The sequence below is a fragment of the Balaenoptera acutorostrata genome, chromosome 8 (assembly GCF_949987535.1).
Source record: "Balaenoptera acutorostrata chromosome 8, mBalAcu1.1, whole genome shotgun sequence".
NCBI classification, from domain to species: domain Eukaryota; kingdom Metazoa; phylum Chordata; class Mammalia; order Artiodactyla; family Balaenopteridae; genus Balaenoptera; species Balaenoptera acutorostrata.
This window is the reverse complement of record NC_080071.1, coordinates 108794001-108806799: the sequence shown is the minus strand read 5'-3', so window position 1 is coordinate 108806799 and position 12799 is coordinate 108794001. Positions and strand designations below refer to the sequence as shown.

At 49.4% G+C, this 12799-nt stretch overlaps 1 protein-coding gene across 7 annotated transcripts in view; it reads left to right on the top strand.

Annotated features, from left to right (window-relative positions):
- STEAP3 (STEAP3 metalloreductase) overlaps positions 1 to 12799 on the top strand; it is a 97017-nt gene that overhangs the window by 34322 nt on the left and 49896 nt on the right. For 4 of the 7 annotated variants that reach the window (XM_007169258.3, XM_057551001.1, XM_007169259.3 and 1 more), the window contains exons 4-5: positions 1921 to 2085; positions 10001 to 12690. In XM_007169258.3, the coding sequence (XP_007169320.1) occupies positions 1921 to 2085; positions 10001 to 10282 (447 nt within the window). In that variant the 3' untranslated portion in view covers positions 10283 to 12690. Of the gene's footprint in view, positions 1 to 1920; positions 2086 to 10000; positions 12691 to 12799 lie in introns of those variants that run through there. The other 3 variants (XM_007169261.2, XM_007169260.2, XM_007169262.2) reach the window with 1 other exon arrangement.

Genomic DNA, 12799 nt, shown 5'->3' with positions numbered 1-12799 from the left:
GTGACTAATAAAGTATATTTGAAGAACAAACAACTTACAACTCGGGGATGACCCGCTGAGCGGCCGTCCTCAGTGCAGGGAAGGTCTGAGTTAGCCTTCTCTGGGCTCAGTTACGTGGGAGACCTCCCTGCCCTCTGCAGGGGACCGTTGGCCCCGCCTTTCTCGCTAGCGCTGACGTTCGTTTGGCACACAGCAAAATCACAGGATTTTAGACGTGACCTCTTCCAGCTCTGTCAGTGGAGAAACGGAGGCCCAGAGATGGAGTTGCCCAGAGTCTCACAGGACTCATGGTCAGGGTGAGAACCTGGGTCCCCAGACTCCTGGTCCTTTTGTGGCTTAAAGGCACCAGGGAGAGCCAGCCTGCCCTGAAATAGAACAGAGGGCCTCGCTTCTCTCAAATTGCAGGAGAAGTACCCAGTGGATGGCCTTTTCTCAGTTTCTTTCAACGTTCTCTCGTAAGCTTTTCAAGCATTTTTGCTCAGACCACTAGATTCATGTTTAATATTATATCTTCTAACTGCACTTGGGTTATTTTCTTTCCTGCTGAAATAGTTTCTCAAAAACCTGTATGAGTCACTCTGTTTTGCGAAGCAGAGACCTACCTACTAAAGCCTAGTCACATTTCCTAATGGAAATGTTGTTCCTTGTTGTGCGGGTAGCATTGAAGCAGCAGCGTTTCCTGGTGTTTCTCAGAAAACATCTTGACTTCCAGGAACTCTGCAACGCGGTCTAGTTCGGAAATGATGGTTCTGATAGAAGGATCTTGATAAAAGCTCTTCCTCGTGTGCACGGTACGAGTGAGCGTCAGCCAGGCTGGGGGGGAAGGGTGGGGCTGAGGTGCAAGGGGTCTCTGAGTGGGGAGGGAGGGGGTAGAAACCTCTGGGCCTACAGGGGGTCCCCCACTGGTGCATGCCTGGGGCTCATTGGGGGATCCCAGAACTCTGTGAGGGCAGGTATCTTTGCTCTCTGCAGCCCAGGGCCTAGCACACAGTAGGTGCTTCATAAGCACCTACTGTGTGCTAGGTGCTTCATAAGTGCTCATGGGCCCGCTTGGTGAATGGATGTCGGCCTCTGTTGCCTGGCAGTGGTTGACTCAAAGCTACATTCCTCAGACAGAAATGGGGAGCTGGGTGGGAAGATGGGAGCTGGGGGCTAGATAGGAAATGTTGAGGGGTTTGGTGTGTGTGTGTGTCTGGAATATGAGCCAGTGACAGGGGCAGCTTGGGGGGCCAAGGATCCAGGGTGAGACAGGCTGGGAAGGAAGGTAGTCAGCAGAGGCCGCAGCCTGTCTGGCTGAAGGGATTCTGAGTTAAGAGAGCGCCTCCTTCCTGCTGGGGATTTGGGCACCGGAAAACCTTGTGAGATGGTCGTATTTGAAGGTTCTTTATGTCCTGTCAAATTCTCTGGCTCCTTACTCTTGGCTTATGTGACTTTCTGGTCAGCCGGCCCCAGACAGATTTGTGAAAGCCCTGGGGAAGGAGGAGCCATGCCTTCCGAGCCAGCTGCCTGGGTCCTGATCTCAGCTCTGCCATCTCCTAAGCTGTGTGTGACCATGGAAAGGTCACTTGATCTCTGTGCCTCATTTCCCTCATCCGAGCCAGCTGCCTGGGTCCTGATCTCAGCTCTGCCATCTGCTAAGCTGTGTGTGACCATGGAAAGGTCACTTGATCTCTGTGCCTCATTTCCCTCATCTGGAAAATGGGGACAATAGTGACCTCTGCCTCACGGGGTTGCTGTAAGGATCAGGTGAGCTGATACCTGAGAAGCACTTAAAACAGAGCCAGACACATGTGACGTGGAGTGGAAAGTGGGAATGTTGGTCGTTACTGCGTTCTTCCCGTCCTAAATTCCTTGCTCGCCCAAATCCCAGGGCATCGACCTTGGCCACGGTGTTCATGGTTTCCTTTCCATCCACACCAGGTCTTGACCAATAAAAGTCACCTCTGGATCGAGGAGGAAGTCTGGCGGATGGAGATCTACCTGTCCCTGGGAGTGCTGGCCCTGGGCACGCTGTCCCTGCTGGCTGTCACCTCACTGCCATCCATCGCAAACTCCCTCAACTGGAGGGAGTTCAGCTTTGTTCAGGTAAAGTAGTTCTGCCTCTGCTGGTGAGCCTCGGCGTGGCCCTGGCCCTGCCTCTCCTGTGCAAGCACCTTGCCATCCACGCGCTGCCTGGGCTTTCGTAATCTGTGCTACAGAACCTCTCAGTCAGATGCCCGGGCCTCCCCAAGCCTGGCAGGCTCATCCAAGTCTCCTGATAAAGGGGCTGCCTGGGACGAGCTCAGCCTCGTGGCACCTGGGGATGCCAGATTTAGGCATGTGTAAAAATCAGACAGCAGAATGCTGAACCCTGGACTACACATTCTCAGTATCTACAGTTCTTGGGCTTCCCAAACAAAATCCCATAATACGCAGTCACTGGACGTGTCACTGATCTGGCTGGGTCGTCAGTGAGCCCTTGGGTGAGCCGAACTGCCCAGCCAGCACCCTCAGCTGAACCCGGCCCTGTTGTTTCCTTTAACCTCTTGATTCATGCAGGGTGGATGGCAGGTGAGAGTAGGACCTTCAGTTTATAGGAAATAAAACACAGCATTTCCCAAGGGACACCATTCCTATGAAAAAGGACACGCAGAGTCAAATAAATCTGGGAAGAGATTTGCTTCCCGCTCAGCGAGTCACAATGCACTTTGGCACGTCAAGTACTGTCTACAGCAAGCAACCCTTGTGAAGCAGACTTATTTCAGTATCAGCGTCCTCCCTCCTCCCCCCTCCCCCATTTTTCTTTCACTGTCTACACTCCACAGAACACACTTTGGAAGATGCTACTAGCGGCAAAGGTTCTTTATGCATTTATTCACTCAATGTTTATTGAACACCTACTGCACGCCCAGCGTCATGCTAGACCTGGGATGCAAGAGGGAACGAGACAGGTATAGCCACGTTTTAATTCTAAGGACCACTGGGACAGGGATATTTTTTACGTTCCTTTGGCATCTCCCACTGTTCTCCATACAGAGCATGTGGTCAGCCCCCAAGTGCTGGCAGATTAACTCATCCCCTCCAGTGATGGGCGCTGACTAAGACTGGGTTCTGCCACCGATATGGTATCAGGGCAGGGAACAGACATCACACCCACCCCCGATGTCAACAAAGAATCTGTCCCATATCTTCTCTGTGCAGCGAGGACACAGTACGGGATTCCAAGAGGGACACCAACAGGGCAGTGCTCTTATGTAATCCAAATTAATTATCCCTCATTGGGGATGCATGCATACCCTAGAACAAAACAGAGTTGTGGGTTTTTTGGGGGTTTTTTAAGTGTGTCTGTTTCTGAATCTCACTGGCTCTGCTCATCTCGGAAGGTCTCTGGAGGCGTGCTCAGGCCTGACACATGCCAGCAAAAGGGGGAAGAAAGAATTTTATTTATCTGCCACTAATCCTCACGTGTCGCACACCCAAATCTGGGATTTTCGTGTTCCTGCCTGGAGTATGCTGGGGTGCATAGTTTATTCACAATTAAAACAGACTGCAGTTCACTCCCCTCACCGGAAAGTTGCTCCCTTAAGCACCTGTAGATTACAAGGCCCAGCTCCAGCTGCCCGGGAAAGCCGGGGGATTTGGTTTTGTTAGCAAAAGCTGGCTGGGACTCAGCAGTTGTTCTACTTTACATACTGAAGAGTCGAAATACAAACAGGAAAGTCCTTATGCTGCTGCAAGAAGAGGAGGGTGGAAAGCCGAGAGACGGGTAGAAGGACAGGGTTTTACGTGAGGAAATCAAATGCCCACATTCTGTCCACAAATGCTCTATCTCCCCGGAGTGCTGATACAGAGGAGGGACCTGCACATCGCAGCTCTGTAACCATTAGCAGATCACGTGCGCTCCCCGAGCCTCACTTTACACTCTTGTAAAATGGAGTTAGTTAGTTCCCTACAGACGTGTTGTGAGCCACTGTGCAAGATTACGTGTAAAAGAAAAATACAAAGCAATTTGCTGTGATTCTCGGGGCCTGTAACCACATTTCCATGATCTCTGACTAAGCCACCCATTTCTGAGTTCAGTAGGAGGCAGCAAGAGACAGGCAAGAGACTCCCACCCAGAGCCGCAGAATGGTCTGGGGCAGTGTTTGCAAACTGCAGTTGACACTTGTCGGTGGGTCATGAAATCAATTTTGTGGACCACAGCAAGCTTTTTAAACATGAAATAGAGTAGAACGTCTCCCAAAATGTCAGAGTTCTTTTTACATGTTCTAAGCACAGACATTTTTTCAGTGGTATCAATTCAGTAGTTATATACACATATGTGGGCATACGTCATTGTGTACCGGGCAGTAATGAAAATGTGATTCTTAATGTGAGCCGCCATCAAAAAGTTTGAAGTCACGGAGCTCTTGGAGCAATGCAGATACCCAGGACGACCCTTGACCTGTGGACTCAGATGCCCGGGGTTGGCTCTGGAGTCTGTTTTTATAGGCTCCTTGGGTGACTTAAGTGCACGTGATGCAGTGTGTGACAGTCTCCGGGGTGGGAGACACAGGCTGTGGAGCCAGCAGACCTGGGTTTCAGTCCCAAGACCACCACTTAGCAGCCCTGCACCACTAGACAGTTCCTTAGCCTCTCAAGCGTCTGCGTCCTGACCTGTCTGCGTCCACCTCCTGTAGTCATTGGGAGGATTTGTGTTGAGGACATGTAGAGCGCATGATGCATGCACCCAACAGTGGCTGTGCAGTTTTTGAGGTCAGCTGCAACCTCCTCCTGTAAGGTGAGCGGTGCTTTACAACGAGGAGCTACCCGGACCCCATTTCCTTTCCCAGCCACAAACGACTGCAACAGGTCACCAGGGCTTAGAAAGTGGCTGTGGAGACACCGTGGTTCTCAGTGGGCCTGGCCTGACCCCTGGGTCTGTAATGATTTATTGAGCTAGAAAGCCATCAAAACAGGGTGTGGATTCCACAGAGGTGACTCGTGCTTACGTGTATCCTTTTGTTCCTGAGGCTGTTTTCGAAGTTTTTAATTTGGGGTTTTGTTTGTCTGGGTGTTTTTGTTGCTATTGTTTTGGTTTGGTTTGGGCTGTGCTAACCGCTCCGAATTAAGCCAGGTAAGCATTGTTAGATTGCCAAATACCCAGGTCGGGGCAGCTGCCCCTGGACAGAGAAATGAGTGTTCGGCTCTTAGCACCTTGGCTCTGCCCCATCGTTAGGGGAGCTCCCTGTGGCCTTGCCCACTCCAGCCACCTGCCTGAGATAATAACAGAGCCCCGTCCTGACCCCAGCTTTGTGAGCAATTGTCCAAAGGTCCTCCCGCCACCGTGATTGAGCGCCAGCAGAAGCCACCAGCAACCTAGCTGTTTCTTGTCTGCTAACAAGCTTACGTAGAATAAAAATGGCCCTAGCTTGTGGTGGGTGTTATTAATTGCCCCGTGATGATGCCTCCCTTTCTTTTGGCTTCCTTTGACTGTTCTGGGATTTTTAAAATTGTTCCCAAGGAGAGAGAGTTTTAGGGAAACAAACTTGCTGGAATCATCCAGGCTTCCCATTGGGATTGGAAAGTCAAAAGGCCCTTTGTTACTGGCTGGTCTTTGGGGCCTCCTGCCATCTGTCACCGTGGGATTCTGGATGGCAAAGGGAAGAGGATATATGAGCAGAAGCGGGTCTTCATACTCTCCCAGGGCATGTCTTGTTTGCCCAGCACAGCCCATCACTCTCCAGATTAGGGCAGGGGACAGTGGTGAACACGGGCCAAACACTGGAGCCCCAGGGCATGTCACTGAGGGAGGTGCTGAGGCCTTTCTGGGGCCACCAGGACTCAGTCCCCAGGCCTGGGTGGCTTCTCGCTGCTGCAGCATCTGGGAGAGCTTCACGATGCAGCGTGTGAGCCCATTCAGGCCCTTGATGGGTCTTTGTCTAAGGAACAGAAAGAACCGGGTCCACCCCAATCAAAGAGTCTGGGCAGAGGGACCTTGAAGACTTCTCAGCCTGAAGTTAGAAAGGCTCAGGTGATAAGAGTCTCCTAAGTTAGTGGTTCTTAGTCCTGTCTGCATGTCAGCATAATCTCTGAGCTTATAAAAGCTACCATGCCTGAGCTCCACCCCTATCCAATTTAATCCGATTTTCTGGGACTGGCGCTTGGGCATTAAGATTTTCCCCATTGACCGTGTAGCCAGATTTGAAACCCACGCCTCAGGCCGCTAAAGTCTCAGGGGTGAAAAGGCACGTCCCAGCCATCTCAGCAAAGCCCAGTAAATTCTCCTGAGTAAGCGGAGCAACAGCTTGCGAACTGGACGCTGGTTGGGGAATAACAAGGTGGTTGTCAGGCTAGTTCAAGATTTATTCCTGACGGTCAGTGCTGGGGCCTTTCCTCCCCCAATTTTTTTTTTACTGTGGTAAAGTAACATAACAAAAGTTATCACCTCAACCGTTTTGAAGTGTGCAGTTCAGTAATATTAAGTATATTCACATCGTTGTGCAGTCATCACCACCATCTATCTCCAGAGCTCTTTTCATCTTGCAGAACTGAAACTCTGTCCCCTTTAAACACTAACTCCCCATTCCTCTCTTCTCCCAGCCTCTGGCAATTACCGTTCTACATTCTGGCCCAGTGATTTTTACTACCTCATACAGGCACCTTATATAAGTGGAATTATCCAGTACTTGTCTTTTTGTGACCGGCTTATTTCACTTAGCATGATGTCCTCAAGGTTCATCCATATTGTAGCATGTGACAGAATTTTATTCTTATTTAAGGCTGAATAGTATTCCATTGTACAGAGATACTACATTTTGCTTATCTGTCTGTCAGTGGACACTGGGGTTGCTTCTACATTTGAGCTATTATGAATAATGCTGCTGTGAACATAGGTGTATAAATAACTCTTCAAGACCCTACTTTTAGTTATTTTGGGTATATACCAGAAGTGGAATTGCTGGAGCACATGGTGATTGTATTTTTAATTCACTGAGGATCCTCCATACCATTTTCCACAGTAGCTGCACCCTTTTACCTTCCCACTAGCAGTGCATAAGGGTTTTAATTTCTCCACCTCTGCGCCAACACTTGTTTTCTTGTTTTCTTTTTTTCTTAATAGTAGCCATCCTAATGGGTGTGAAGTGATTTTGACTTGCATTTCCCTGATGATGAGCGATGTTGAGCATCTCTTCATGTGTTTATTGGCCATTCATGTATCTTCTTTGGAGAAATTTCTATTCAAGTCCTTTGCCTATTTTTTAATTGGGTTGTTTGTTTTTGTTGTTGTTGAGTTGAAGAGTTCTCTATATAGTCTGGATATTAATCTCAAATATTTTCTCAATGCTGGGGACTTTTTTAACCCCTGTCTTCATTATCAATAGATCAGAACTTGGAAAAAGTTGGTGTGGTTCAGAAGTTGCTACGAGATTTGGAATCTTGGTAGACACGTCTGAAGGTGACAAAGATTTGGTTACACGTGACTCACAGTCAAAGAGGTTTTCATTTGGGGGCTGACCGTTTGCACATGACACGTGAAGTAGCTGTGGGTAGTAGCATAGAGCCAACCATGGCCTTTCCCTACAGGCTGTGCTGAGCCAGGAAGTTGTTAAGGATGTAATAAAAAGATCCTTGAAGTGGTCACAAAGCCAAAGAGAACCAGAGATGGCTAGGAAGGATAGAGACTGGGGATCTTCTGGCAGCTAGTATTTTGTTTAGGGTTAAAAATGTTACACTTGTGAACCTATGAACTTGTATGTATAGCCATTAGAAAATATTTATTATTACTATTAGTTTTACTATTTACTATTAGTTTACTATTATTTACTATTACTATTATTTATTATTACTATTATTTATTATTACTATTATTATTACTATTATTTACTATTACTATTATTACTATTTACTATTATTAATAGTACTATTTATTATTATTATTACTATTATTTATTATTACTATTATTTATTATTACTATTATTTACTATTGCTATTATTACTATTTACTATTAGTATTACTATTTACTATTAGTTTATTAGTTTTACTATTAGTAAAAGCGTTACAAACAATTCTTCTGAAGCATGTTCTTCCACTTACTGAGGTTCACCATCCTGGTGTTTATACTGGAGAAGGTATAAGCAAAGCGCCCCCCATGCTAGGGAGGAGCGAGAATGAGGCACGGTAGCAGAATCAGACCCACTTAGCGCCGTGTCTGGGGGGAGTGCAAACAAGACAGTGTCCCTCAGCCAAGCCCCTGGATTGATGCTGACAGGCTGGGCCGGAAGGAAATCCAGGAGGCCTGATTACACTTTCTCTGTGGAAAGCTCAAAACCAACCTGTAAAGGGTACCCTGAGGTATCGTCATGCTGCCACATTTCAATTAAACCCTTGCAGCGTCTCGTTGGAGAAAAGGCAAATGTGTTCACTGCTCGATGGGTCACTGCTGTCTTCATTCCTTGTGTAATTAACACGGGTCTCTCCCGCCCGGAACCTCTTGGTGGTCTGTGCCCCTCCTCCCGAACCTCCACGAAGTCCTAACCCCGGGGGCCCTCTGCTCTGCATCACTGCCTGACAGGCCTGGGGCTGGAGAATGCTGCAGCTATACAGCACTTTCCCTACAGTTCTGACTTCACTTTTGTAATCACCTCCTTCTCACTGAGGCTAATTAAGCAACTTGCCGAGGGTCACAGTGTCAGTTGAGGCTAGCACCGACAGTAGAATCCGGAAGGCATCATTTGTAGTTTGCAAGAAACCCTACATGCAAAAGATTCCCAGAGGCTAGAGGTACAGATCGTCACTTCCTGGCTATTTTCACATCACACTTCCCATAGAAAGTCATGATGGTATAGCACTTGGGGTGACGAGGAACTGCTCACGGCTGGAAGTGACCCACGAAAGCCCACACCTGGCTCAAGGGGCAAGATGCTCTGCTGTGCGACGGCTCGGACCATTTCCATTTGCATCTGTGATGGTCTTGATCTCCCCAGCATCAGTAATCTCCTTGCAGGCAGGAGAGTAATCCTGGCGGGGTTTGTACCTGGGGTGTTCATAGCTCAGAGCATGGGCAGGAGGTGAGGGACCAGCACCCACAGAAAGCATCTATGTGATGTTATGGGCTTTCTATACAGTGTCAGGACAACTAGCCTGCAAGCCCCTGTGAGTCCCCTTCACTACTGGTGCCAAATCCATGTGCCAAGTAAATTTTTCCTTTGTGTGTATCCTTAAATCAACTTAAAATCCACTCACTTTTTACCTGGCCGTATCTAATGCCAAATATTATCTGTGAAATTATGATTTTGATATGCTAGCAGACACATTACTCTGTACACATGAAAAGATACACAAAACTAGTAACATGTTTTTAAACTTCTTTAAATTTAATTCCATCTTAAGTCCTCTGGCAGCCACCAGAGGTAAGAATAATACAGTTTGGGGAAAAGCATTGGGTTTCTTTGTTTTTGTTTTTTAATAAATTTATTTATTTATTTTTGGCTGCGTTGGGTCTTCGTTGCTGCGCGCGGGCTTTCTCTAGTTGCGGCGAGTGGGGGCTACTCTTCATCGTGGTGTGTGGGCTTCTCGTTGCGGTGGCTTCTCTTGTTGCGGAGCACAGGCTCTAGACACGCGGGCTTCAGTAGTTGTGGCTCACAGGCTCAGTAGTTGTGGTGCACAGGCTCAGTTGCTCTGTGGCATGTGGGATCCTCCCGGACCAGGACTCGAACCCGTGTTCCCTGCATTGGCAGGCGGATTCTGCACCACCAGGGAAGTCCCCAAGCATTGTTATTTTATAGAATCCTTATGAATCAACGAATCCTTATATACTTTGACGTACGAGCATTGTTCTCTTGGGGAAACTGAGGCTCAGAAGAGTTTAGATAGTAATAAGATCGCACAGAGAGTGACGGGGCTGGGATTTGAACCCAGAGCCCTGCTAAAGCTGCCCTCCTTCCTTCCCCTCTGCCAAGTAAGCAGACAAGCCATTGGTAGGACCGCTGTGTCCATCCTCACCCTGACCCTCATTCTAGCCTTCTTCTCTCCGGCAGTCCACTCTGGGCTTTGTGGGCCTGGTGCTGAGCACCGTGCATACCCTCACCTACGGCTGGACCCGCGCCTTCGAGGAGAGTCGCTACAAGTTCTACCTGCCCCCCACCTTCACACTCACCCTGCTGGTGCCCTGTGTGGTCATCCTGGCCAAAGGCCTCTTTCTCCTGCCCTGCTTCAGCCGCAGACTCTCCAAGATCCGGAGGGGCTGGGAGAAGGATGGAGCCGTCAAGTTCACGCTGCCAGTGGACCGCGCCCTGGCCCAGAAGACAAGCCACGTGTGAGGTGCCTGCACCCGGCTCCGGAAGCCAGACACAGGCAGGACAGTGCCCAGAGTCTCTCGGGACTTCTCGCCTTGATCAGGCAGGACAACAGAATTACACACAGATTGGTGGGTTGAGGTCTGAATTCCTGGGACGTGTGTGGTAATATTCAGAATGACACACCTGTGTGTGATATGTATGTCCATGTGTATTTCATATATATAACAGGATTTGCAATTATACTTACTTAGCTAAAAAGTTGAGTCCCTGAGATTTCAACCTGTAGATTTAAAAGCAAGTGTCAGATGTTAGGAGAACAGCAGCTCACCCTATTGTGACATTTACAGAGAGATGCACAGACTTTTTGCACAGAAAAGGCAGTGAAAGGCTTGCACTTTGGTGGATTCCATCCATTTGTGCACCTCCCCGCCCGCCCCTTTTTGCTACTTCCCCAAGGCTTTTGCAGAACTGGGGCTCCAAGGTGGCAGGACAGACAAGAGCTCTGCCTGGAGCCCAGTTTGGGTGCACAGGGCTGACAAGTCTCCAGTGAGCAGGGCGTGCAGCTCCGTCTTTGGCTGCAGCAGGAGGCCAGGCGGGATTGAGGGCACTGGGGGTGAGCTTGTGTCTGTCCTGGGTGCCACCTGAAGGTCCGTCCTTTGCCAGGTTGGGGGGTGGGAAGGGGGAGGGACTGGAGCTAAGCTTGCTCCCCCTAATTCTCCCTGAGCTGGGAGATCTTTTCCTGAAAGTCAGAAGTCACCACGGCAGCTGCAAATTGATCCTCCTGTGGGAGTGTGAAGTCATCTCCTTGCCAGAACCACTAATGAACCCTGTCTTGAGAACAAGTGTAATTTCTTTCCTTCCTTTAAGTTGGTGATGACCGTTCTTTAAACCGCTGTGCCTTCTCACCTTGTAAATCATTAGTTTGAATGTCTCCCAGGAAGGCCTAGAGCAGACCCTGTAAAAGTTGGTTCAGGGGGAAGGGAACACAAGACTCAGAGCGCTCAGCGTGACAGCCCCGCCTTTCTTGGGACCCCATCCAGCGGGCTGAAGGATGGCTTGTCCTCACTGAACTGGTTCTGTGGAAGGACACCGGGGACCTCTTCAAATATCTTCTGCTGCTACCGGGCAGAGAACCTGCCTTCCAAGCACCCCGAAAACCACACTGGCTCCAGCTTCCTCCTAATGCAGGGTTATGTTTCAAAATAGCTGGAAGGGTCTTTTCCTCCAAAGCCACAAATTTGAAACACTGCTGCTCCAAAGCACAAGAGGCTGCAGGGCGTGTATCCTTGAATCACACGCCATCCCTCACTGATTCATACTGAAACTGTTTTCATTTCCCCTGTAGAGAGAATCAGCTGTTCTCGGCTGAGCCCCAACGCAGGGCAGAATCAGGATGATCGATGTGTCATCTTTGAACACAGAGGGGTGCGGTCCTGATGGAGGACACCAGTGAGACGCACCCAGGATGGGGGTGGTGGTCCCGCTCATATTCTTAGGTCTCCTGGGCCAGAGGGCATCTTAGGATGGAACAGAGTCAGCTGGCAAAAGCTGACCCAAGAGCGCCACAGGAGCGGATGGTCCCGCCTCCCCACAGAGACTGCACTGGCTCATGGCTGTGAAGCACATTAGGGTCCTTTAGCGAAAAGGGACAAAAGAGCCAAGTGCAAGCATAGCTCATTGGGCCAGTGACTGATGGAGGCAAGGCAGGGCAGGCAAAGCTGCCTGCTTCCAGCAGATGTTTTCCATCTGCAGCTCAAAGGCTGAGCAGCACAAGCTTGCCTCCCAGGTGGGCCCTGATGGAGTGGCAACCTTGGCCTCAGAGAGGCTTGCTGGAAAGGAGGCAGGCAAAGCAGACATGTCAGCGTTTGCTTGACAAAATGAGGACCCATCAGTTTCCTGCTGACAGGAAGCAGGGAGAACATGGGCAGCTGGGACCCACCAAGGATGATCAACCCTGGTCAGTATTGGCTGCCCTTTTTCTCTGGCCCTCCCCAGGCCCAGGATGTTTCCTTATACCAAAGATGCTGACCCGGAGCCAAGTTTAATGTGCTCCCTCCCCTTCCCCGCCCAGGAGGGGACAGGCGCAGCAGAGGACCTGGCCACCCCCAAACTGGACAATCAGCTCATGAGAGGCAGGGTGGGCTGTGTGCTTGGCCTTGACCTGGTGTCTGCTGCTGCCCTTCCCTACCTCATCAGGCAGCTGGCAACAGCACCCCCCATGAGAGCAAGTCTCTCCCTTACAGCCTGGGAAATTCTATGTGCCTCTGGGTACAAAAGTGCCTGAACCAAAGTGCTCTGGAAACCCTAAATGCCATGGTCTGAGGTTGAATGTTTAAAATCTATGCTATTGGAACTGTGTGTGTATTTTGTTTTTACCTTGTAGAGCTTGTCTGAGAAGCAGCAAAAATAAACACCTAACTTCCCGTGAATTTCAGGCTTTTATTTCTGTTGCACTGATCACCTGCCCATTCATTCGTTCATTGGCCTGGTGAGCCTTCCGATTGGAGTTTGCTCTGAGTCAGGCAGCGTGCAAAGTGA